The sequence below is a fragment of the Ictalurus punctatus genome, chromosome 10, assembly GCF_001660625.3.
Source record: "Ictalurus punctatus breed USDA103 chromosome 10, Coco_2.0, whole genome shotgun sequence".
NCBI lineage: Eukaryota > Metazoa > Chordata > Actinopteri > Siluriformes > Ictaluridae > Ictalurus > Ictalurus punctatus.
In genome coordinates, this window is record NC_030425.2 from 24,469,529 (window position 1) to 24,496,867 (window position 27,339).

General features: G+C 41.8%; 1 protein-coding gene across 1 annotated transcript; it reads left to right on the top strand.

Moving 5' to 3' along the window:
- The first annotated feature begins 2,586 nt into the window (after positions 1-2,586).
- mmp15b (matrix metallopeptidase 15b) lies at positions 2,587-26,252 on the top strand. Its single transcript, XM_017478304.3, has 10 exons — positions 2,587-3,426; positions 12,165-12,313; positions 12,893-13,015; positions 13,101-13,408; positions 15,677-15,838; positions 16,741-16,943; positions 19,820-19,958; positions 21,266-21,416; positions 21,597-21,715; positions 22,105-26,252. The coding sequence occupies exons 1-10, from the start codon at positions 3,316-3,318 to the stop codon at positions 22,596-22,598; spliced, it is 1,959 nt and encodes a 652-aa protein (XP_017333793.1). The 5' UTR covers positions 2,587-3,315; the 3' UTR covers positions 22,599-26,252.
- Positions 26,253-27,339: the final 1,087 nt, after the last annotated feature.

The following is a 27,339-nucleotide window of genomic DNA, read 5'->3' on the forward strand; positions in this document are numbered from 1 at the left end:
GGTGATTTGCCCGTAACTCTGATACTTAAAATAGTACTTCTCTACGTCATCATCATTCTCCAATTAGCGCTAAGCCTACTGCAGATTCTGAAGAAAGTTGGTCACATATAATTCAGAGGCTACTGAATTGAACGGTATCGTACCGTACCATAGCATGTGCAGTATCATTAAATATTGAATTGTTGTAGTAGAGTGAAATACATAGCAGATTCAGTGGGATTGTCAAATATCAAATCATGCCTTATGAATCAAAACCATTTCGTAATGCAATAGCTGAAAAATCTGCACAATATGGCCAAAGGTTTTTAGACACCTATCCATTACACTATATGTTGGTCTTTCCATTTCAATTTTATTTGTATAGCGCGTTTTACAATGGTCATTGTCTCAACACAGCTCTACAGAAACATATAAACATATGATAGAGAAACTATTTTTCAATAGTTTAATAGTAAATATCCATTATGGCCAGCAGGGGGAGCGCTTAAATTAGCTCAAAGAATCAGTTTTTGAGTCTCTAGTGCAGAAGTGTGTGAATCTTTTTTTTTTTTTTTTTTTTTTGGTATTTTTCCTCTTCTAACATACAAAGTTCAGTCAATAGACTTCTTGATAATTAGTAGATGTGTTGAATTACATGAGGTATGATGCAAAACTATGTAGTTTTGTGGCTTTCAGGACTGGAGCCTGACACTCCTGCTTTAAAAGATGAAAGATAATCAACATCACATACATTCACAGACGAGTAGGTAACTAACTTACACACACAGCATCAGGTTTTTAATACTCACAGCTGGCTCTGTTTGTCTGAGGTGTGAGACATACACTATGAGCACTGGTTCATGTTTTGTGGCACCACTTTGAGATAATTAGTTCAAAACGTACCTATTTTAAAGAAATGAAAATCAGCATTCAGTTCCACAAGTTAGTTATTCTTTTAGATGTACACTGTTTATTATTCAAGAATCTTGTAGAACAGGTTTGAGTTAATGCATGACAGAGATAAAGCAAATGCTTTTCATTGATTATTGAAGCAGTGTGTTTTTTGGTCACCTTTTGGTGACATGAAACTCAGTGACTGTAGAACTTCTGAGTTCACTGAACTGTTGAGTACCTTCCTGTTTCCTTACCTTAAACCCTGCAGGTATGCATATCTCCAGCTCCAGTGTTATGGCTCAAAGTGTGTGTGTGTGTGCACGTGTGTGTGTGTGTGTGTGTGTGTGTGTGTGTGTCAATATTTGCAAAGTGACTTAATGTGTACGTGCTGACAGCCGTTAAGATTCCATCATTCTCTCAAGACACTTGTCTCCTGTCTTCACAGATCTTGTCAGCAGCTTTTTTAGTCTTTGAATGCATTCCCTATCACATGCATCACCATCAACACAGCATGAGTAGGTGTTCTTCACAACTCTTAAAACTTGCTCCTTTGGTATGTGGCCCCCTAAAAGGAAGACAAGATGCTCTGTTTTTCAAGATACATCTCTTGTTTTGTTACTCAGTTACCGCAGCCCTTCTGCCACCACGCACAATTTGTCATCCTCTCTACCCTGCCCATCAATCAAAAGGGTCCACCATTTGCCAGATATTATTATAGAGCAGGGATTCAGCAGTGATACGGATGTGGTACTGCATGCTCCACTGGAATAAATGCCAGCTAATTTGACTAATTAGACACACCTTCCATGTTACTCAGTTTTGTAGCTGTCCAGTTAAAGACTAAAACTCTTTTCCATGTGCAGAGTTTGTTAATCAGTATTGAATTCATCATTAGTTTCTGACTACACAGGATGCTGGGGATTTTTGTGGTTGGTGGACTGGTCTAAAACCAGCAGTGAGTGAGTGTGTGTGTGTGTGTGTGTGTGTGTGTGTGTGTGTGTGTGTGTGTGTGTGTGTTTGTGTGCGTGTGTGTGTGTGTGCAATTGTGCCCCTGTTCAGAGTATCCGCTGCCTTGTTCCCCAAATTCCCTGGGATAGGCTCCAGGCTCCCCCCGACCCTGCGTAGGATAAGATGAATGGAAGATGGATGACTGAGGCTCCTTCGATAAATGTTAAATAAACATCTCCTCATACAAAGCTTCACCATATCAATGATCTTTGTTAAATAACGACAAGTTTTAAAAAACGTTTATTATTAGACTTCGATTATGTGATGCATCGTCCATACGCGTAGCGCCAGAAGTCCCCATGAATGAGCTGTTACTATAGAAACGATAATGCATCGAATATTATAATAAACTACAATAAGTTCTGAACTATTGTCAGAGCTTCCGTTATAGAAAATGAATCAACGCCTGCTGACCGATCAGAATCGAGGATTCAACTACGCCGTGGAATAAATGCACAAGTGTATTAATGAAGTTGACACTGTGTGTAACTGTACAGGTGCACACTAGAAGTGGGTTTGTGAGTTTAGAGTATATGTGCACTTATTAGATATTAGTAGTAGAGCTTTTAAGAATAGCCGGTAGTGACTGGTGTATGACTGCACTGTGAACGGAGCAGGGGGTGAATACATCACCCACCGGCATCCGCTTCTGTTCGCGCCCCTCCTCCATGGAAGCGCACGCACACACACACACATACACACACGTGGGTGAGAACGCCGGATCCACGATCCGATCCTTCTGTTCTTTTCCAGAAAATCTGGAATTTTTGACAAACCTGCAACAAAGCCGAGAACGCACGTGAGACATAACCAGCGGCGAACAGCTGGAATCCACGCGCACGCGCGCAATCAGCAGCTACTCTTCTTTTTGGAGTGAACGGAACTGACGTCATGCGATTTATGTTGTCTAGTCCGGTGTGTGTGTGTTTATGTGTGTGTATGTATGTGTACGTGTGTGTGTGTGTGTGTGTGACCGGTTGGTCACATGAAGGCGGCATCTGGAATTTGTTCTTCGCGCGCACCTCTCACTGACGTTTAACTTGGACGTGACTGTAAGTTAGGCTTTTGCGTGCACGTGAAAGAGGAGGAATACATTTAACGCAGCGTGGACACACCCGCGGCATATGATCCCCACGAAACTTGTGCCAGAGAAGCCGACCTCTCTGAGTTTTGGGTCCAACCCCTCGCAACTCGACTACACCTATTGCCTCCGGTCATTTAAATCTTTAGAGTGACATCTCGCGCACGAGAAACGTTTTTAGCATTTGATCCTGGGAGGAGAGGAGAGGATTAGAGAGGACACTTCAATGCTTCAGAGCAGTGCATCCGTTGTAGACTTGCAAGTTTTAAACGAGGGAAAACTCGAGATCATTTAGACTCATCTTTGAGGATCTGGTATCCTACAAGATAGACAGTTGACCCAGAATTGTGAACATGGCATCATTGTGGCATGTGATGCTCTGGAGATGGACACTGGTTCCTTCATTCCTGGTGCTTTGTCTGTGTGGGACACACACATTTGGAGATGATGACTTTAATGCAGAGGTAACTCTTACTGTTCCTCAAGTTTCCTTCTCTTCTTCTTTTGTTTTGTTCTGAACCATCTCTTATGTTGTGTTGTGTTCTGTGTGAACAAGTGCCCAGGTTTTATTTATTCATTTATTTATACAAAACCTTCCTCTACCATTGTGTGCTTGCTCAGGGTCCTTAGGCTTTTTCCTTTTCTGATTTTCTTTACAGTGTATAAACTATACACTCTCCTTGTCGCACCTAGGGTGCATCTTTTGTATCTTTAGGGCATATATTTTACCTAGAAAAGTGCATGTTGTGCACCTTTAATTAGTTCATAATTAAATGTACCTTAAATTATTTATCAGCACATACTATAGGTTCAAAACACGTTCCCTTGATGATGCCACCCCAGCAACAAGGAAAAGTACAGTTTGGTACCTTTATTTCTGAGAATGTAGAGCAATAAAAAGTGCATACAATACGGTAACTGAAATTAGGAAGGCATGAAGGTGTGCACTAAGTTTTGTTTGTCTGTCCATGTGTGAGAGAGATAATGTCTGGACTTTACCCCAAGCTGCACCCACTCGTCCTCATTGTGTTCACCAAAGTGCTTTTCAACAGCCAGTTAAGAATTTACATTGTGTGTGTGTGTATGTGTGTGTGTGTTTCTGTATCCTGTTTAGCCACACCTCTGCATCCATTTGTTCTTCCTGTGTTTTCTGTCCTCACTATGACGGAACCGTCTTGTGTGGAGGACACTTAGACCTTCTGAAGGAGTATGATACAAAAGTGTCTTTAGTCATCCTATCTGTTATTGTTATGTATTTTAATCACAGGTTTGTGAATAAATATTTTTGCACGCATCCAACTTGAAGTCCTGACGGTTTTAGAATTCTGAATGGCATTAAATGCCTTGTATCTCATGCTGGTGGCGTGTGAAGTGTGGGTTTGTTCATGGTCTACCACCCAGTGCATAAGAGGACTAGTGTGGTTCGCTCCCTGTCATTAGTGGCCTGGCGCACAGGCAGTGGAACTGACAGGAATACACAACTAGTCGCTCCAAACTCCCACAAGTGTGCAGACATCGCTGTGGAAATTGATTCCGTCAGACAATGACATGAAAGCTCAAAGAGTGTCTTCAGAAATAGATCACACCGAAACACAAACACATCTTTTAGTTGACATCATTTTCCTATACAGCACGTAGGTGAGCTTCATTTTGATTAAAACCCGACAGTGATGACTTAAATAGTAGCTTGTGTCATCCTCATACTGGATGTGTATAATTTCCCACCTGATGCCATGTATGGGCTTCCTGCAAGAAAAAGAGGTTTAAAAGCAAGAGAGGTTTATTAATAGGGACTTTTTTTTCCAGGTATATGGGTACATCTGTATGAGCTGACAGTCTGCTCACGCTAGACATGCACTTAGCTATCTGTCTGCATTTATATATAAGTAATGCACTGAGAATATGCATTGGACTCTTTGCAAATGGGGAAATTGGTGGTTTTATTTGATATAGCTTACATTATGTTATTTTTCTACTTAATATGATCATGACCATCAGTCAAAAACACTGGGCTTACTTAGGGCAGGGTGATATAATGATATGATATGATATTGATAAAAATGACATGATGAGTCTTTTCTAAAAGTGACCGGTGTTCTGTCACGTTCCATTTCCATTATTAGTTACACTATTAAATCAAGTTTAGCACCACTTGTTTAGTTTTGTTTCAATTTCATTCCTTGTTCAATAACGTTATTTTTGATCAATATTGAATACAAGGTTTTGAGCTTATTGTTTTTAAAAATGTTGCCCTCCTACTTTGTTTATATCTTCATACATTTAGCTAATCCATCAGAGATTTTGTGTACTATTGACAATCTTTAATTAAAGAAATACTGTAATTCATAATTGTGTGTAAACGTCTACGAGATATCCATTGTTACAGAATTGCTCAAGAGATCATCAGCTGTGTTCCCCATCCCTATTTCACCCTCTGTGTCTCTGAGCTTGAACATGAAAATGCTTAACGATGCAATCAAGACAGAATAAACATCTGAAGCTGATTAAGTCAGATTGGGAAAGAGTGCACTTTTTTCATGTTGAATCAGACAAGCCCATGCAGGCCACAGTGCTAATTCTGTAGCGGAGTGTGTGAGCGGTGTAGAGAGACTGATCCAGCCCGAGCATTTTGTGTCACATTGCTCCAGTGACTAAGGGTCTTAAAGGAGACTTAAAGATGTGCCTGTTTACTTAAGCTTCCATAATGTCCATTTGGCTCTGCTTACTACAAAAACAGTGCCCTGATTAAGTCTCCTGACAATGCCACGCAGGTCAAGCTCTCAGCATGTGCTGACAACCCCAGCAGGACGAGTCGTCCCACCTTGTCTGGCTTGCACAAAGCTGTGGATCAGACAAACCAAAAACCGTGGGAGGAAAAGAACTAGCTTAAAAGCTATGTTGGATTTATAAGTGAAGACATCTCCTCTTTCTTGGCTCCTGGAGTGTTACTGAATTCTTGAGCCGTGTGGCTATTGTCATTTTCACATAACCTCTAAAGGTCATATCTAAAGATAGGGTTGAGGCTTTGTGTCTCAGCTGTGCTGTCCACATCTCTCAATAAGACAGAGACTTGATTACAATGAGAATTAGCAGTTAATAAGACAGACTCTGCCTTGAAGCAGTAACATTTTGCTTTATATGCCTTCATAAGCAACATCCTTGTTAGTGTTACCAAAAGAAGTCAATTGCTTGGCCTGCTTTAGTGTTAGAAAGGGAAAGGACAGCGCAACGGAGGCTGGGAGTCTGCTTCAGGCCTGCTCGTTTCTGGTGCATGGTGATTAGTGAATGCAACAGCTGTTTTTCGAATCCACAAACAGAAACAGAGAGGGATGATTTGGGCTGCAGGGCTCCCAGGCAGCTGAGGAGCAACAATGACATGTTTTGTCTTTGGCCGACTCTATCTGAGAGAGATGCAAAAAGAAAAAGGGGAGCAGAGAGAGATGTAGGCGGGTGGGGAGGGTTTATGAGGTCTGTAGTACACAGGGAGCCGACTGTATCACTTCCTGAAGGCCAGTCTCTGTCCATTTCTACTGTTAACCCTTGCCTTGCCATTCTCACTCACTCATTCAATCCAGAGACCCTTCTTACCACTTTTCACGCCTTTGTGGTCCGTTTCCATCTCTGTCTGTTTGACGCTAATTGCATCGACTTCTAATGGGGTCTTCAGTGTGGATGTTTCTTCACATTGATTGAAAGCATCGAAATCATTTCAAATTGCGCAACGAACAATTAAAGCAACAAACTATTTTTATTGAGGCAATGGGTGCAAAGATTCATTTGCTTTCTCGATGGATCAAATTGCTGTTTACTTTATCGAATTGAATCAGAGCATTCTTAATTAATCATGAGTTGATTCAATTTGCTATAAACCCCGCAAAACACACCACTACTACGTACATGAACATACAATGAAGGATTAGGGTTTTCAATGTGATACAGATATGCGAGCTCTGAATATCAGCCAATACCTGATACTCATATGTTACATTTTATTTGTATAGCACATAAAGTATCTGTAGGTTTGCTAGGTCCCTAATGAGCAAACAGGGGTGACAGTGGTAAAGACAAACTCCCTGAGAGGACCTGAGGAAGAATCCTTGACAGAAACCAGACTCAAATGGCAACCTGTCCTCTTCTGGGTGACACCAGATAGTCTGACACAAGTCACATGCATAATGATGGCATGCTTAAAGATAGACTGTGTGCTGTTTTCATGTGCATGATCTGCATAATGTCAGTCCGTATCACACACTTTCACGGCATAGCATACATCAGCTGATCGGACCAAAATATCAATTAATCAGTGGCTCATGATTTACCCTGCTTGGTCTTTTAACCTCATGGTAGGGTCTCTCTTGCATTTGAATTACAGAACATCTGCCTTCCATCTGCTGAAAGCAAGAGCATATGTGTGATCAAGGACCGGTCTCTTTCTGTCACAGCGTGCTGGACATGAAATCTTACATTGCTAACATTTTAACATTCCCAGCTCTGTGATAGTAGTGTAATTGTGATAGTAGTGTCAATCATTGTCGGTCCTGGTCTGTGTATGAAGTTTGGCACTGCAATAACTAAGTGTGATTATTTTTCAAATTATTATTTTTAAAAACTCTCTTTCTTATGCTCTTTTTGCGTCTCTCTCTTGCACTGTTTTTCCATCTTCCACTTGCTTTTTCACTTGATCTTGATTGCTCCCACTCCCTCCCCCTCTCACTTAATGACCAGAAAGATGGCGTGCGCCCAAGCCTCAGGAATAAAAGCGCTTTCCAGTCGTTAGAGTCTTGGCTGACATTGTGCTGGAGACACACACACATACACACACACACACACACACACACACACACACACACACACACACACACACACACAGAATTAAAGTCGTTTTACAGCACCCTGCTCTTCAAGGACCCAGTAATGCAAGTGACTCTTAAGGTCCTTTTGAAGGAGTAACTGGCTCGCTGGCTCTCGTCTGGCACTTGCTTTGTATGCACGGCAGAGGATCCTGTGATAGCACTGAAATGCTTTCTCTTTTTAAAAGCGGACCTTTATACATCTCCTGCTCAGAGCTGGAGTGCTGCCTTTATTCCACACTCCCTACAATAAATACCTATCAGAAATAATTCCCAGGGCTCTTGGGAGAGCCAGACAGAGATGTGTGCTGAATAAAACCTTGGAATTAGTGCTCTTTATAAGCCAGCATGGATCTCAGTGTTAGCATCATTGGTGCTTCCCACTGAGCCGGCAGGAGCCCCACACCCTCAGGGCCATGTAGCACTCAGAGGAACACAGAACTTATCCATGGAGCAAGGTGTGTCCCACACAGCGTGCCTATTCATCATTTCCCCCCACTCCCAACCCCAAATCACACAGAAAGCAGCACAACGGGAAAGGACAAGAGCTGCTCCTGCTGTTCTGAATAGTTACTGAACTGTTTAGCTATATATACTTTGCACTCTCAGAAAAAAAAAAGCATACTAAAGTGTACCTTTCCATGTTACTGGGGTAGTGCTTTCTAGAGAACCTATCTAGAAAGGTGCATGTAGGTTTAATGTATCTTTAAATCTTTAAGTCCGGGTATGTGGAGCGCACATACTCGGAGTCATTTGTTATTGTCCTTGGCGACTTTAACAAAGGTAACCTCACACATAAACTTCCCAAATACAGACAATCTTAAATCTTAAATGCCCGACCAGACAGGAGAACATTCTGGATCACTGTTACACTACTGTATGCAGTGCCGATCATGCCGTCCCACGAGCTGCATTGGGACACTCTGACCATGTCATGGTCCATCTGATTCCTGCATACAGGCAGAAATTGAAGCTCTCCAAACCTGTTGTGAGGACATCAATTAGTGGACCAGAGAGGCTGTGGAGGATCTTCAGGCATGCTTGGACTGTACTGACTGGGATGTATTCAGGACTGCTACCAACAGTCTGGATGAGTACACAGAGGCTGTGACATCATACATAAGCTTTTCTGAGGATAGCTGTGTACCATCACGCACCAGGGTGACTTACAACAATGACAAACCCTGGTTCACAGCCAGACTCAGACAACTAAGGCTGGAGAAGGAAGTTGCATTTAAGAGGATGGAATCAGGTTTAAAGAGCCAAAGTACAAGTTTAGCAAGGACGTGAGAGAAGCTAAACAGCTGTACTCTGAGAAACTACAACAGCAGTTTTCAGCCAACGACTCCGCTTCTGTCTGGAAAGGGCTGAAACAGATCACAAACTGCAAACCTAAAGCCCCCCACTCTGCTAACGACTTGCGTCTGGCCAGTGAATGTGTTTTACTGTCACTTTGAAAGACAATTGGACAGTCCTGACACCATGCCTTGCAACACCAGCCATCAGGTACAGCTCCAGCCCACCAGCTTCACCACCTCCAACACAGTAGGGGCTGGGTCTCCTCTCCACAGCTGCACGTCTCAACGGCTCCCTCCCCCTCCTCCCCCACCGCAAGTACGACTCTCTCCATCCTGGAGAGAGTCTTCAAGAGACAGAACCCCCACAAAGCAGCTGGACCAGACTCTGTCCCTTCATCCATCCTGAAGTACTGTGCTGATCAGCTGTTTCCAGTGTTTACAGACATCTTTATCACCTCACTGGAGATAGGCCATGTGCCAGCCTGCTTCAAGACCTCCATGATCATCCCATCCCCAAAAAACCAAGGATCACAGGACTTAATGTCTACAGACTAGGGTTGTGATGGTGAGGGGGGTGTTCCCTTTTTCCCCCCTTGCTTTTAAATTGCTTATGAATGCCCATGTGGCTGAGCGCATTTTACTTTCGAATTAGCGGCAATTTGGGGGCAGCGATTGCTTGGATGGTGGGTTCATTATTATTCTTAATGAAAAACACAACAACAACAAAACAGTACAATGACAAACTTGCTTATATTAAAGATAGAGCTTTTGAAACCAAACCTTCTGCCATTGTCTTGTCAGTCAACTCGCCTCACTCTCGTTACGTGATCTGTGCTGTGACTCATTCGGCTCATGCTGAATTGAGCTGACATGTTCAGGTTTTTAATTGTAGCTTCCGTACTAATTGTGTGTGTTAATGTAAAAATTGGACATTACAAGAATTCAAGATGTCGTCAGTTGAGATTGGTGGTCCTAGAACACATAATATGATGTGCACACTGGCATCCAATTCAGTGTCATTGTGATCAAAGATTGTGTTGATTGATGATGTCAGCAAAACCTTGTAATTTTCTTTAATTGCAGATCTTTCATTATGCGATCTATTTCATATAATCTGACATGGTGAACACATGTTATCCCTGAGTCCATTATATAAGACTTTACTGGGATTATTTCGTACCATGTGACAAGTAATTATCTTAACAGATTGCTGAAATTACACGCAGTGTAAAACTGGTTTAATTAAGTTGGCCTGATTTATGAGTTTAATGACAGGACAAGCAAAGTTACTTCAAATTCTATGAGGATTTTGTACAGTGAATCTATTGAAGTAAATAAGTAAAGCACTTTGAATACAATTAAGAACAATGTGAATTAAATCAGACAAACCCTTCTGGATGGAAAGTGCTACAAATGTAGGCAGTTAAACAGACAGTAGGCCAGTCTATCCTACTCTGTGTTGGATTTTGTGTGGGGAAGGGGGAGAGGACGGGACGACTCCACACTCTAGATGGCAGCTATGGGGGTTTCCCTGCTTGCTGTGCCCAGAAACAGGGCCATCTATTCAGCTGTCTACAAAACACAGAGGGGGTACAAAGGCCTGTCTCTTTTGGAGCCATGCTGAAGGAAGACAAGTTCTGGCTAGATAACCATGCAGAAGCCCTGTTCCCAGTGCAGGAAAAGAGGGGTCATTATAAAGGCAGTGACCCTGAAAACCTCCAAAGTCCAGTGGGACATCTCCATTAACCTTGTGATAATTAAGGCCAGCTCATGCAGAGGTGGGACATGGGCCATAAAATTCACAGACTGAGTTTGTAGCAATGCACCTTTGTTGCTGTCCCAGTGGCCCCTCTGGTTGGGTTTAGATATATAATTTTGGTGGCCAATTTGTACTGAGCCCATCACTGTTTCCAGTGAGACAGTTCTATTGGTGGGCCTTGTTTTGAGAAAATGTTAGAACTAAAATAGACTGAACATATATTTTGGACATTTTGTATTTTGAAAAAAAAAAAAAATCCAACAAATGTAAATGAAAAATAATTATTGCCCAAGAGAGCCTTTCAAAATGGTTTGAAGGAATAGTCCAGTGACTCAGTAGACAAGGAAATGCCTTTTTGTATATTTTTTCCCCTTAGTTATAATAATAAGTCTTTGTGGTTTTTAGCCTGATTTATTGTCTGGTGTGTGTATATAGAATACTGTCATGAAGATGGCTGCTTAAGTGGAAGTAATGAAAGCCAGAGATGTGTAACGTAAACTCTATAAGTAGTTGTCAGTTGTTTGTACAGTTGTTGGTCGTTCTGATGTGTCCAGACACTGCTGTATGGAGACAGGGCTTGGCCGGAAGACCTAATTACTATAACCACAGGGCAGGAATAATGACGTGGGAGCTTAATTATGTAATTTCACTAATTGTCTAATTAGGTCAAGCCACCTACATTGCACTACAGAGCCAAATCAAAACTTTAATTCCACCATCATTTCCTATTACTATGATCACAAGACTCTTTTGCCTTTAGGAACACAAACTCCCACTTATGCATCTGGCTATATTTGACTATACACCACTCCACTTCACCATATGAACTGTCCAATCTCAGTGATCCAATAAGGCCCTTCCTGTAAGGGACTTTCTCTAGTTGTATCGGGTATACTATCACCTAGCTTGGTCATCGACTTTGAACTGTCCAGCTGGAACAGTGCCCGTTGATCAGTAAACATGCATGCAGATTCGATAGAAGTCTTTTTGTCTTGTGTTAAGTTTTGGTAAAGCTGTATGGAAAACCCCACACTGGCCTTCACTTGGGGCCTGTAATATGACCTACCCAGCTGGTGGTGCCTTTCCCTCAATCTGTAGCTACTTCTGCCATGACTTTATCATCCAATCTGGAGCTGTATTAAATATCTCAGCAGAACAGGTGTGGCACACTTTGACTCTGTAATATGGTCCTCTCACGCACGATCTACTACTGCTCTCCAAGCTATAAAAGCCTTTGACACTTAATCTGGATGATCATTGTGGTGTTAAATTTCTCTCTGTTTGACTTTTGTCAGTCCTGGCTCCGGATGTATGGATACCTCCCTCAGGCGAGTAGGCAGATGTCCACTATGCGATCGGCTCAAATCCTGTCCAACGCCATCAGTGACATGCAGAGATTCTATGGCCTGGAGGTCACAGGAGAGATGGATCCAGGAACTATAAAGTAAGACTCTTATAGAATTTATTACTGTAATAACTGTGCGGTTGGCTTGGCTGCATAGGGTCCAATTCTTGTAACTGGTGCTTCCCATAATTTTACCCCTCACCAGAGCTGATCATTTATTAAAGTATTTAGTAGCGCATTATTGCATGGCTCAGAGACAATAAAACTAGAATTGGTTTAGCGTGGCTAATTGGTAGAACCATGAAATAGTGTCTAATAGTAGTAAATCAAGGCAAAGACTCGGATGAAGGGCTTCATCACTTCCACAGTACAGCAGGAAGACATCAAAAGATCAAGTGATGAAGCCCTTGTAAGTCCAGCCACTTTAAATGCCTGCTACATTTTTTGAAAGAAAAAAAAACAATATTTACATAGAACTCCAGTTGGTTCTTTGGTTTTTCTCTTTGAGGATACCTTAAAGCATCCACGTTGAACCCTATAACAGTGTTTACCTATTAAAGAGGCTTCAAAATATAATTGCTGTAGATAGTGGAGAACCCTTGAAAATCCCTTTTGATCCTAAGAGTGTATTAGACATTGAAATTACCTGGTTGAACTTTTCCATTCTTCCTCTTTCAGAGCCATGAAGAGGCCTCGTTGTGGGGTTCCGGATAAGTTTGGAGGTCAAATCAAGACTAATGTTCGCAGGAAACGCTATGCCCTCACTGGCCACAAATGGGACAAAACCCACTTGACCTTTAGGTATATATCCAGAAAAACTGTATACCTTGAAAAATTTGAGTCTTGGGTTAATTTTCTCACATTTCACATTGTGTTTCTCTCACAGTATACAGAACTATACTCCTAAGATTGGGGAGTACGACTCGTACGAAGCCATTCGTACAGCCTTTAAGGTGTGGGAGAAGGTAACACCTCTGACGTTCGAAGAAATTCCCTATTTAGAGGTCAAATATGGCCGGCGAAAGGAACCTGACATCATGATCTTCTTCGCCTCTGGTTTCCATGGTGACAGCTCCCCGTTTGATGGCGAGGGTGGCTTCTTGGCACATGCCTATTTCCCTGGTCCAGGGATGGGCGGTGACACGCACTTTGACTCAGACGAGCCCTGGACAATTCGAAATGAGAATTTGCAAGGTAAGTCAGTGCAATTGAATTCTGAAATGCTTAAAAAAAAAACATCTCAAAAGCCTCCACAGCGTAATTCATGTTTACAACATGCCAGTGACCTTTCAAAATCCCCTCAGTTACCATCTGTATAGTGACCCAGTCCACTACAACAATGTGCAGAATTATCATTCTACCCATTTTATGACTTCTGATACACGCAAACACATTTCCCCCCTATTATTTAACCCATGTGAATTTGTTTAGTTTGTTTTATTCACCAGGCTGTTTTAGTTTTGCTCTTTACTATTATGTCTATAAAATTAGAAAATAGGCGAGTGACATCACAGCAGTTCCCACTGCCAGCTCCCGCATGCTGTGAGCGAGAGAAAGGTCGGACTTTATAAGCCGAGTTTCCGTCTTGCTTTCTCCTGACGCCTAATGACTTGTGTACTCATTAGCCAGTTATATTGTGCAGCTCAGAGTCCATATGACCAGATTTCATTAAATCCATGCTGGAAAATGGTTATTTTTTAACAGACTAGTGTTGAGACATAATGCAAAAATCTCTCATCTGTGTGCAGTGTTCACTGAAAGCAAATTTTCAGCAGAAACATTTATTTCAAGTAAAGGACAATTGGCGGACGATTTAGTTCCGCCATTCTGTTGAATAGCCGAGATCTGACTTTCCTCCAAAGGTTTTGCTTCTGACGTGATCATCAGGATTACATCACAATGACTTCTCTGTCTTTTTCCCCCCTCTTTCCTTCTTCATTTGGAGTCACATGGCAAGATAAAGGCAGAAACTCTTGCTGTGAAAGCACTTCAATGAGGGCTTTACTGAATACTTGTCGTACCCAATGTGTCGGCAGTACAGAATAAAGCTGAATTTTTGATAATTAGAGGTGCTATCATTCTGCCAGCAAGGGAGATCTTATCGGCCAGAATTTGAATTGGCTCAGCATAATTATCATTCATGGGGAAGCACCACACCATAGTAAAACTTGGACACAGCTTCAAAAGGGGTGTGTATTTAACATTGTGATTAAAGCAGTCAATTTCCATTGGCTTTGGAGTCCACAGGGTTTCCTTTGTGGCCGGTCGTCTCAGTCACTGTCACAGCTGTGCGCCATATTGTCTTGACTATACATCATCATTCCTGTTCCTTAGACAAAACCAGCTTTCATTGGCAAGTGGTGGACATACATCCGTGCCCACGCGAGCCTCGGCCTGTCAAAGACATCATTGATTTAGCAGCCTGAGGCCATTAGAACATCCATTTAATGCTCCTCCTATCTGTCGAAAGCCATTAGCTCTAATATCATGGTGTCTCTGTAAATCCCTGAACAAGCAGCTCTTCAGTGACCTCATAAGTCCTATAAAGACGCTTAACACTCAGATCACACTGACGAACAAGGAGGAAGTAATCACTCACAGATTTTTTTTTTCTGATAACACAACTAAGGAATCACAGAGATCCATTTGCTCAGAATTAGATTCACAAATCAACCTGACAGCTGCAGAATGGAGACAGAATATAATTCAAGGCAGGCAGAGAGTGCACTGCTTTTACAGACGTTTCTATAAATCATTACAGTCACCATCTGTGTATTACAAATGTCCTGTATCAAACCCACATGCGGCCCATACACACTTTCACAACCCCCCCCCCCCCCCCACACACACACACAAATGCTGATATACTTGAATAAGAACTCAGGATGCTCCGTTCCAATCCATTACTCCTCCCTCTTCACTTCACTCCAGCAGCATGCCGGTTGACCCGAGGTCACAAAGACAACAGAGGGCTCAAACAAAGAGCAGTTTAAGCATCTCCATGTTTTTAACACCAGTCAGTAACTAAAAAGGCAAACGCTTGGCCATAACCCAGACAGGCAAACGCTTGGCCCTAACCTTTTGGTCACAAATGCTCGAGTGTGTTTTATTTTATTTATGCAACCTCCACTATAGGGTGTGCTAGCTTTACCAGACCTCTCTTTTGAGTAACATCAACTGGCAATGCAGTTATCATGGTGGACTTGGAAATTGAATCTGTATCATGTATCTCAAACCTAATAACCTAATAATAGCCCTATGTAAAGGATATTTTTAGCTGAGTGGATGGTACTGCGTCCATAAAGAGTGATTGTATCATGTAAATCCTTGTATCACCTCAATAATCATCTCTATAACACAGCAGTTTATTCTGGCTTACCAGTACACATCAAATTTCATTTCATTAACATTATTTAATTTATATCTCTTCATTGCTTCCTCCATCTGCACCTTCCTTTGCAGGAAATGATCTGTTTCTGGTAGCAGTGCACGAGCTGGGTCATGCTCTAGGTCTGGAGCACTCCAATAATCCTTTGGCTATTATGGCTCCCTTCTACCAGTGGATGGACACAGAGAACTTCCAGCTTCCAGAGGACGATCTAAGAGGCATTCAGCGGATCTATGGTAATATTGATAATGCAATACTTTAGTTATGTCAAGTGCATTAATAGAAATGTTTCCATTTAGTACTCTATGGCAGGGGTTCTCACCTCAATTTCTAGAGGCCACTGCCCTGAAAATTCCCCTGCCTCACCACACCATATTAAGCCCATGCTCTGGATAGCAATTATCAAGCCTTCTATAACTTGGTTCAGGTGGCCCAGGAGCAAAGAAAGCTTGAAGCTCAACAGGGCAGTGAGCTTCCAGAACTGGATTCTTTGGTTTGTCCTTCTGGGTTTTTTATTTGTATGTATTTATTTATTTATTTTTTAAAAAGTTTTTTAATTTCCCAGTAGTACCGCTTTAGGAAGCTAGAGCCATTAACCATCCAAAGAACCTTTGAAGAAGCTTTGAGGAAGATTGAGCAAGTCCAAAGCTGTGACAGTAAAATACACCACTGTTTTTTTGTACAGTCACCACAGTTCATGTTATTCATTCTGGTCTAGTGTCCTTTGAAATGTTTTTCTTCATGCTGTTTTTTTTAAGGGATGGTAAGTTTTGTTTTTATCTTTGTGGTGGTGATGCCGAGTGTAAAGTTGACTATTTAGTTTTTTTGGTTAATTTGTGTTTGGATGGCTTGGCTTGCCAATCCAACCTCAAAGTTGTGCAGTGGGTCATTAACATTTTCTGCAATAGTGTTATTTTTGAGCAAGTAGCAGAGGAGTTGTTTACACAGCATGCCTTATGCCCACTGTGTTACCACAGCTCTAGGGCTGTTTCCCATATGAATGCAGTGCCTAAGTTAGATTGCTGATACTCGAATCCATTTATCACTAGATACCCAAACACAGTTAGACACCCTTGTGTTTTAATTCTATTAAGTTATTATATCAAGTTCATTGCATCTTCTCATTGTTGTCCTGTAGGACCTCCTCACAGTTCCCCAACTCAGGCTCTTCCCACTGTGACCCCTCGCCGTCCCAACCAGCCTAAGAACCCACCAGGAGTCCCACCACGTCAGCCAGATCGACCACGCACCACTGACCGCCCTGAACAGTATGGCCCCAACATCTGTGAGGGCAACTTTGACACGGTCACTGTGCTCCGTGGAGAGATGTTTGTTTTCAAAGTGAGTTGGAGTCACTGAAATGTGCTACACAAATACTCTGAGTGTATGTTTGTGTGTGTGTGTGTGTGTGTGTGTGTGTACATATAAAAACAAGTCTGACATTGTTAATATAGTGTGTAATAGGATCTGACAAGCATTCAGTAAGTTGTTAGCCGGTTAAGCAGGTAGGAAATTGGGTGAAAAACGAGGCCCTGTGCTCCCAGTGGGGCTTTGCTAGTCCTGTTGCACTTTCTCCAAGTTGTATTAGTAATAGCTCAGAAAAAGTACCGAGTTCCATCTGTTCCAGCTGAAGACCAGGCAGAGGCTTCAAGCCTGGTCTCAATAAGCCTCCAGAGGGATTGTAGCCTATAAAACCCCAGTCCTGAGCTCAGTTATGAGCCATAAAAGAGTAGTTCTGTATCATTGGGCTCTGGAGTTCATCAGGAGAGCCACGGGACACAGGGGCAAGTTGTGGCCTTGATCTGAACGCCTCACTGGAGCTAAGCTGTTCTTAGCCGAGGATTCATCTGCAGTTTTAGATGTTCTTGGGTCAGATCGTTCCATCATGTGATTTCCCCTTCATGAAAAAAGCTGCTTTCTTGTTTTTCACGGTGTCTCCCTCATACCCTTCCCTTATAATTGGAATGACAAGGATTAAGTCATATGATCTTGGCTTGTTGTTGATTAAGTGCTCTCTTCTTTTTGTTCTTTTTGCTAATTCGCTGTAGTATGAGAATATATCTTCTGCAGTTGTAGATTAAGTCATACAAACACTTTGATGCGATTCTTTCACAATTACACTAAACAGTATTGTTTACACTACACAGAATCGTTCTGCAAATCTGAACTGGAATTTGACTTCTGGTCAGTCGTATAGTCCTTGTGTTTGCTCTTGACATCCAGTAGATGAAGTCTGAGTCTCAGTCTTCTGCACTGTGTAAAGAAATTCGAGGAAAATCCCCCCTATAAAGGTTTGGGTGATTTCCTGCCACCTAAGCTGCTAACAAGTTTTCTCCGTTACATGAATAATTTACATTTTATAATGCCAGTAACCCAAATGAAAGCTGTTAGCCAACATGTGGTGAGCCAAACCCAAACCTAATTTAACACACAATATTCCAGCCGATCTCTGAAAGACGATTTGTTATTTTGCAGTTGGCTATGACTTGGTTATAATTTCTTGTTCTGGATTTAGATGAGCTTGACCAGCTGAGTTGCATTTGAAAAGCTCAGTGTAGACTTGCAAAAGATATGCAGTGCAAGAAGGATATGTCATTTACTGTTACACCTAATAAAACACAGATCTGTGCTTTCTGCAAACCTCAGAAGGGAGTTATACTGTCCTTTTTTTTATGGGTGAAATGTGTCTTAGCTGTGTGTGTAAAGAAAGAGGTGTTCTCTGGGCTTGTGGAAGGACAGTGCTGGAGCAGATGGGTTAAGTTTAGAACTTGCTAGCTGAAAGTTTGGCACTAACTTTAATTTGGGTCAGGTGTGGCGCAATCGCAAGGTCTTGGCTTGGAACCCAAGAAACAGGAGAATAAGCTTGCTTGTTGGTGTGGGTCATGAGTGTGTAGCCTGTTATCTTTAGATTGTTGTTTTGAACAGGTGTACAGCCTTTGAGTTTAGCTGTAGATTTGATTCATTCAGTGACTGCTATTTTTCAAGGACTTCTTGCTTTTAATGTTTTTCAACACGGAACTTCCATGTGATACTCCTTCAGATTTTGGAGAGCAGTTAGCTGTTGCTTGGTGTATACAAGCTACAAGCTGACCTTGGAAATATAGCGGTGTCTACAGGGGCATGTGGGGTACAGAGCGCCACCTGATTTCTTCCGTTTTCCTGATATTTTTTTTTCTTCTGTTTTTGTGTGTATCTCATGCTAAATAGTTTTAGATCATTTACCACATGAAACAAAGGCAACCTGAGTAAACACACAATACAGTTTATATTTTTTCTTTTTTATTGAACCAAAAAAAGTTATCCAACACCTATCACCAATGTGAAAAACTAATTGACCCCTTGAACTTAAAATCTGATTGTGCCACCTTTTAGTAGCAATAACTGCAAACAAATGCTTCCGATAACTGGAGGTCAGCCTTTCATTTACTTCTAGGACTAGGATTTACTCCCATGGTTTGGATCATTGTCTTGCTGCATAATCCAGTTGCGCTTGAGTTTCAATTTACAGACTGAAGACCGGACATTCTCCTTTAGGACTTTCTGGGAGCAAAATTCATGTTTCCATCAATTATTGCACGTTGCCTAGGCCCTGAAGCGGCAAAGTATCCCCACACCATCACACTTCCACCACCATACTATGATGTTATTTTTGTGGAATTCTGTGTTTTCTTTACGCCAGATGTAACGAGACCTCTGTTTTACAAACAGTTCCACTTTCGACTCATCATTCCACAGAACATTCTTTCCAAAAGTTTTGAGCATCATCAGAGTGTGTTCTGGCAAAATTCAGATGAGCCTTAATGTTGTTCTGGGTTAGCCGTGGTTTTCACCTGGCCACTATTCCATCGATGCCATTTTTGCCCAGTGTCTTTCTGATAGTGGAGTCATGAACAGTGACCTTTATTGATACAAGAGAGGCCTGTAGGTTCTTTGATGTTGTCCTTGGCTCTTTTGAACCTGCTGGATGAGTAGTTGCTGGATGACTGTTCAGGGTTAAAAATTGACTAGCTAGAAGCCTATAGCATAAGTCACGTGTGATAACTTCTTGAATTAATTTTGTTTGAGGCTATATCATATTGATGCCATTCTGCCCCAACAAGATCTATGATCATGAGCTGTGGCTGGTGTTCAGCCAGACAGCTGCTAGAGGTGTGCTAACACCAAGGAACCTTAATAGACATTCCCTGTCTAAATGTGTAACGTTTTTGCTCCTTTAGGGACGCTGGTTCTGGAGGGTTCGAAGAAACCGCGTACTGGATAATTACCCCATGCCCATCGGCCACTTTTGGAGAGGCCTTCCAGGAGACATTGATGCAGCGTATGAGAGACACGATGGCAGATTTGTCTTTTTCAAAGGTATGTTTTTGCCCATCTATGTTCACTCTGTGAGAATGCCAGTGTTGCATTTTAGTACATGTTGTAAAAAGCTTGCCATGTTGGCGTCAATTAGCCATGCTCGATGGAGGACTATTTCTTGACGACTCCAATGGATTTTGACATTTAATAGTAAGGGACTGGTGTGCGAGTTCCTTTAGTAACTATTCATCTTATTCTTCTTATTTATGAATTCATGAATTTTACAGGTATAGTTAGTGAAAGAACATGAGTTCCCTAAAAAGTCAGAATTTTATTGCAGAGTCAGAGTACCTTATAGATTGGTACTAAAATCCTTATGAGAGTGCTTTAGTTATTGCTTTTTACCTCACAGTGCCCTTAACAGTTGCCTGGGCAGCAGAGCACTGATACAAACAGTGAAATGTTTAACTTACATTTGCATTGTCCTCTTATTTTATTACTTCATTAAGCTGAAATCAAAAAACGGCTTTGGCAGTAGTGAGCTTTTCCTTAACTGATTTTCCTGCAGTTGTCCACTCGTAGACAAGAAATTTTAACAGCTACTTCCTGTATAGTAATATTTATCCCTGTTTTTCATCTCAGCTTGTCCTGTCCAACACTGTGGTTGAAATAAAGTTCTGATCAATTCTTTTGATAAACAAAGAGGGAGGGATGTTGGAGAGAGAGAAGGAAATAGACTGAGTGTGAAAGTGAATTTTTTACTTATTTTTTTTTCTTAAGAGAAATTTGGAAAACATCTGTAGGCCAAGTGATGTCATTGGCAAGGTCTTCTTAAGTTTGGATGCCTGCCATCGGAAAGAAACCAGGGGGACCGAAAAACTTGGACGGCAAGAACTGTTATATTTGAGGCGCGGCTGTTGCATCAGCCAGTGGTTCCTCCAGATGCTGAGTGCAGAGTTTGCACTTTTTCAGAATGAGTATATGGAATCAAACTGCGACCCTAGTGGATGGTGCCACCATGTCTGCCATACTGTAAAATAATAATATAAAACACTACAACGTTGATCATAGTATCAACTCTGATGTCGTGCAGTGTTCTGTCATCAGTTAGACCACGAGAATGCCAGATTTAACCAAAACCAAACTGTTTCTGCAATTTTCTCTGTGTTGTCCTCCAGTGTGGTTATTTTTGTTTGCACTCAAGCAGCAAAACCAATACGGTAATGCAAGATGGGAGTTTTTGCAACTTTCTGTGATTGCTTTAGTCAGGCAGAGGGAAATTCCTTGTGTTCTGAACTCTTGCGTATTTACGTATTTCCATTCTCACCACACCGTGTTGTTTTTCTTCTCTTCCCTGATCTGTGCAGGGGATCATTTCTGGATTTTCCGGGAGGCCATCCTGGAGCCAGGCTACCCTCTGGAGCTGGTAGATTATGGCCGGGACATTCCTTATGACAAGATAGAGACGGCCATCTGGTGGGAACCGTCAGGCTACACCTACTTATTTAAGGGAGACAGGTAAGCAGAAGGTCCTGTCTTTGATCAACTTTCAAAGGTTAATAGCAATACTTAGCATGTTCATTGTTTGTTATATATTTGTATTACTGTATTATTAGCATTTAAAGTGTCTCAAAGGATTCCAGTAAGCTATATGTTCCCAGTAAGCAGTTGGTGTATTTGGTAATTCCTTCCCTGTAGGTACTGGCGTTTTAATGAGCAGTCGCGTGCAGTCGACCGAGACTACCCTAAACCAATCAGTGTTTGGGATACGTCAGTACCCACATCTCCCAAGGGAGCTTTCCTCAGTGATGATGGAGGTGAGTGGTGGTGGGGGGGGTGATGGGGGGGTGATGGGGGAGGGGGGATAGGGGGGACTGGCATAAACCTCAATCTATTAAAAAGGGAAAGAGGTGGGGGAGAATTGGGTTCAGGAAATTTAGTTGAAAGTGAGGGAATGAATGACATCACTTTGAGAAAGCAGATTCTCTGCCTTTGTCCTGAGTGGTCTCTCCACCATTATAACAATTAAGAGGTCTTAACGCACGTACAATCAGTTAAGTGAAACCATGATCAGCAAGATTAAGTTTACATTCATTGCATTTGATTTTTCCCCTCCTTTTTGGCAAATGATATCAACTAGAGATGTGATGAGCCTCCCATTTCCTTTCTGTATGCCTTTGTTTAACATCCTGTTTTCCCTCTGCAGCTTACACATACTTCTACAAAGGCAGCAAGTACTGGAAATTCGATAACCACCGGATGAAGAGTGAGCCTGGATACCCCAAATCCATCTTGAGAGACTTCATGGGTTGCAACGTGGACTTGGATCCTGACCGAGACACAGACGTGGACCCGGGACGGAAATGGCCCGACAGACCGCCCTTCAACCCAGACGCAGGCAGAGACAAGGACAAGGAGAAAGAAAAGGACAAGGAGAAAGGAAAAGACAAGGACAAGGTGCAAGATCGCACCAACGATGTGGACACCAAGGAGGCAACGGAAGAGGGGACGAACGAGGTGGACGTGGTGCTGAAGATAGATGAAACAGAGCGCACCATGAAAATCATCATGGTGACTGTGCCGCTGATCCTGGTGCTGTGCATCCTGGCGCTGATCTACGCCATCATCAACACGCTGCAGAGGAAAGGGGCACCCAAGTACTTTCTGCACTGCAAGCGATCCCTGCAGGACTGGGTTTAACTTGGACTCCTCATTTTCAACTCTGACCTCTGAACCCTTGACCCTTCCCATTCATCCATGTCGTTTTTCATCTTCCTAATATATTTAGATTGCACACACACTCACACACCCACCTTATACTCTGTTATCCCATGGTGCTGTCCTAATACATTGACTGTAGTCTATTTATATGAGAGTTTGCACATCTGTTATTGTTGTTTTCCTTCCTTTCATCATGGTTTTGTTTTTCTCCCCACCTTTTCATTCAATTGTGCACATTTCTTTCTTATCTCTATAGACGGAAATTTTTCATTTATGCTATGATAAACTGCCATATGGCTTAGGAAGCATACTCTGGATGAGAAAAATACAAGAGAAATCTAAAGCATGTGCAGTACAAAAAAAAGGGAAGAAAAGCAGTCGATCTCTGAGATCTTAATAATTGCTCCCTTTACTCAGGATTCAGCTGTCGTCTATTCACTGACTGGAGAAGACCTGTTGTAGAAAACAGTCTGGTTTCAACACGACTGGCCATTTAGAGCTCTACTTGAGGCACACTTGCCAACGATGAAGAAATTCCCATGTGTTTTATTGCCTTAGTCGAAGCACTCACGCTATTGTTTTAACAACGGTGCCTTGGTCTTGCCAGCCAAAAGCCTTCCTGTAGTTTTACCCCTATAGGAAGAGCCCCTTGATCTCCCTCGCGTGTTGCTTTCTCTCTATGATCCTATGATACTGTTTGACCGTAATCTTTTATTGTCAGAGGAGCGTAGCTCATGTGGTGCTTTTCCTTTAGGGCAAAAAAGGCAGCGTACTGTGAAACCACACTGCAAGAGGACGGGAGGGAACGTTTGAGGTACTGGATGCTGAAGGAGGGTTTATTTTTATTTTATTTTTTTTTTTTTGATGTAGTAACCATTAGCCAACTGTAGGCTTGCTTCAAACAATGTAATCAAACACGTACACAAAAAGGCTTATAAAAACATACCAATAGTGCAGTATATACCACTTGAGAGGGCCAATTGCAAAATAAATAAAAGGCATTTGCGTTTCTCGAGCCGCAGTCATAACGAAAGGCCTTGCCGGGCCTCTTTCCCTGCCCTGTTACAGGCTGTTAGATAATCCTCTCATTTTAAAAACAGCAGGTGGGCGAAAACATTGCTAACCTTCCACCCGGGTAACATGAGGCCTCCTGCACCTAAGAAATCCTACTCTGATCTGCTGAAGCATGTAGAGAACACGAGTAAGCAATGGAGAAAAGAGTGATAAAGAGAAAGAGAGAGAGCGAGAGAGAGTTCAAAGGGAGGTGGCTCAGCTGTGGAAACCTTATCTGCCATTGGAAGACGCTTACAGTGTGTTGCTCCAGAGACAATTTAACTGTATACACATTTCAAGGGTGGTGCAGAAGAGCCTACGCTGTGAGAATATCCTCTTGAGGACAGATAGGAAGTGTATAGAGCAGGTCCTCATATGGGAGTAGGCTGGCAGACATTCGTGGCATACACTCTCTGCCACTGGTTATTTTTGACCCACATATTTTGAATGGGAAACAGGATCTGCTGCTGGCATTCGTTCTCCGTCCATTCAGCAGCTACGAGCTGGATCTGACACGTCGCTCACACTCCTCAAGATTCAAACTCGAACTGGATTCCGATTTGGATCGAGCAGCTCGTCAGTGTTTTTAAGTCAAAACCTTTCAGCAGAAAGGTTTGCGTGACCTCAAACCATCGATTCAGCATCGCACGTTTTTTTTTTTTTTTTTTTTGGGAGAAACAAAGCATCTCTGTGCCAGGGGAGAAAGTTTCTGTGTTCACAAAGGCACAGAGGATGGCGTAGATGAGAGAAGGAAAGTGAGTGGTACTATAAATATTGCCTTGTCGGGCAAGGTTGAGTCGAGACCACTTTCATAAATATTATGGAGAGACTAGAGGAGACGGAGGACAGTCATGACTTGCATGCCATCGCTGATGGAGGCCGTTCAGCTCCCTTGCCAGGCGTCACCCTTCCCCCTCCATTCGAAGACGAGAGTTAATCAGAGATAAAAGCCGTTCCTCCGCTCCTCTCCCCTCCTTCCCAGATCAATGAAGAATACACAAACAGGCCTGACGGGGATCCAGAATTCGAGACTTCACGCTCAGCCCATGCTATCCCGATGCGTTCCCATACGAGCCGACGTTTACTTGCTGCTCCGCACCTTTGTGGCCTTGCTTTGAGAGACCTTCTGGATGTTTTGGTGTCCCGGCTGATTAATGTTATCTTTGTGTTTGCTTAGGCAATCGAAACCAAATGCTCTGTCAAGACCGTTTAAAGTGAACTTGTCCAGTAAACATACTGCCCGTGTGAACTGTGCACAAAAGAAAGGCTCGCTTTAGATCGTAACCTTTAATCACAGATCTATCCTGAAACTAGAGCAAGTTGCAAGAGTACATGGCGCACGAGCTGAATCCTTAATAATTTACACGGTGGAGATGAAACAGGAGTGATCATGCTGGAGAACAGCTAATAGAAGAAAAAAAAATCAAATATGCGCACAAATCTGTGTAATGAGAATGTTTGTATCCATGCTTCATTCTCCCACTCATGTCTGCTTCGGCTCAAATAACAATGGACCCTCTTACTTCGGGCATTATTGTCCTGCATAGTACTTTTTCTGGCCAACAGGAAGAAAGTCTGGGCTTTAGGCCAAATCCAGGAAGCGTCCTCCCACTATCGTTCATTCTTGCATAGCAATCTTAAAGGCATTGTGGGTTTTAGTAAAATATTTCCTGAAGTTGCAGCTCAGTGATTTTTTTTTTTATTTTTTATTATTTTTTTTAAGTTGTGCATTGTTTTTTTTAGTTTTTTTTTAGCAGCAGCATTGTATTTGTGCAAGACGCATCCACACAAAATAGCAGACGTGATTCAATGTCTGTGACCTTTCTTACTCTCTATCTTCTGATTTATGCATGAAACAAGAGTAGATCTCTGTTATTCATCTGTCCCGCTCATTTCTTTAATCCTATACTGTAATTGCTAAATAGTATGAACAAAGGATGTCATAGTGCCAGAAATCTGTCATATTTTACTAAGTGTAGCCTTGACAGTGTCAGGATTTTTGTCAGGATTAGACAATTTGTGTCTGGACTGAGAATAATTTCACTGTAGTCTTTAATCTACATTGACAGTACGTCTGGTCCTGTATCACTGTATCACAAAGCATCTCACTTTACCCCATGAGCCATGTGTCATGCCTTTTAACAAAGCAAATATATGCACAGACTGAACAATTCATCAAATCAGGTAAAGAAATTAATGGCTCACTCATGTTGCTAAAGCAAAGTCATGACAATGTTGTGCAACTTATATAGTGCTGCAATTATTTTTTTTAAGAAAACCTCATGTTTATTAATAATGATTAAATGTATGATACTATTTTTGTGGTTTCGGTTAAACTGCTTGATTTCCTGACGATCTTATTTGAGCTTAATTGGTTGTTTTTGAAATTGTAAATATGTAGGACTTTTTTTTTTTTTTTACTCTGTTAATAACATTCCGGTTTTGTGTTTTTATTTTTGTTTTCTGATGTAGAAACTGAAGATTTTATACATTTTGTGTTTGATGATCACATCTGTTGAGTGTCTCTAATGATCCATGCTGGACATGTAACAATAATAAATAAATGATCTGAATATGAAATACAGTCTGATTTAAAAAACAACAACAAAAAAACAATAATAATAATAATAATAATATAATGGTCTGCACTTATATAGCGCTATTATCCGAAGGTTCTCATTCACCCATTCATACACACACTCACACACCAATGGTAGCAGAGCTGCCATGCAAGGCGCTAACTTGCCATCGGGAGCAACTTGGGGTTCAGTGTCTTGCCCAAGGACACTTTGGCATGTGGAGTCATGTGGGCTGGGAATCGAACCACCAACCCTACGATTAGTGCACAACCCGCCCTACCACCTGAGCCACAGCCGCCCCAAAATTATAATAATTGTTCTCTCTATGTAAGTGTAAATGCTTATATTTTTATATCCATTACCCTATGGTGGTGGTGGATGATTAAAGGATTTGACATGTTTACAACCTCATATATGAAATGATCAAGGTTTCAGGGATTAAGAGAATTTTAAAACAACAACAACAAAAAAAGGTGGCAACTTTTTCTTTTAGAGGAAATATAATTATTAGTGAAGCTTTTTTTGTTAGAATGGAAGTAAGTAGATCCTCCAGTTTGAATGGAAAAGAGTAATGATTTCATAAAAAAATTAAAAAATAAACACAAGGCCGGTAACACTCTGGACAGGGTAGCAATCGCAGTGCAAAAGCACACACTATGGACAATTTGGAAATGCCACTCAGCCTACAACGCGTGTCTTTGGACTTGGGGAGGAAACCTGGGAAACTCCCAAAGCACACGAAGAACATGCAAGCTCCATGCTCACAGGGTGGAGGCAGGAATTGAACCCCCAACCCTGGAGGTGTGAGGCAACCACTAAGCAACTGCGCCCCCATAATCTGATTTCTGATTATACTTATTGAATAGTAATTGAACATATTGAATTTGTATTTTACTGTAAATTCAAATCATGTAAATCCTCACTGACTGTGTGAGTGTACACTATATTAGACCTTATACTCTATTCTATTAAAACGGTACCGATTTACATACCTGCTATTTCACCCTCTGTATCTTTGTGTAGGAGTAAGCACAGTGCAGTGCTCCTATTACGCTGATAGCATGAGAGCATACTGTCTGTACTGTAAC

What these genes read in the sequence shown, in the direction of transcription:
- mmp15b (XM_017478304.3), top strand. Translation starts at nt 3,316, where the DNA reads ATGGCATCATTGTGGCATGTGATGCTCTGGAGATGGACACTGGTTCCT. An exon ending in TCGAAATGAGAATTTGCAAG is followed by an intron (nt 13,409 to 15,676) that starts GTAAGTCAGTGC and finishes CTTCCTTTGCAG; the next exon opens with GAAATGATCTGTTTCTGGTA. An exon ending in GAGAGATGTTTGTTTTCAAA is followed by an intron (nt 16,944 to 19,819) that starts GTGAGTTGGAGT and finishes TTGCTCCTTTAG; the next exon opens with GGACGCTGGTTCTGGAGGGT.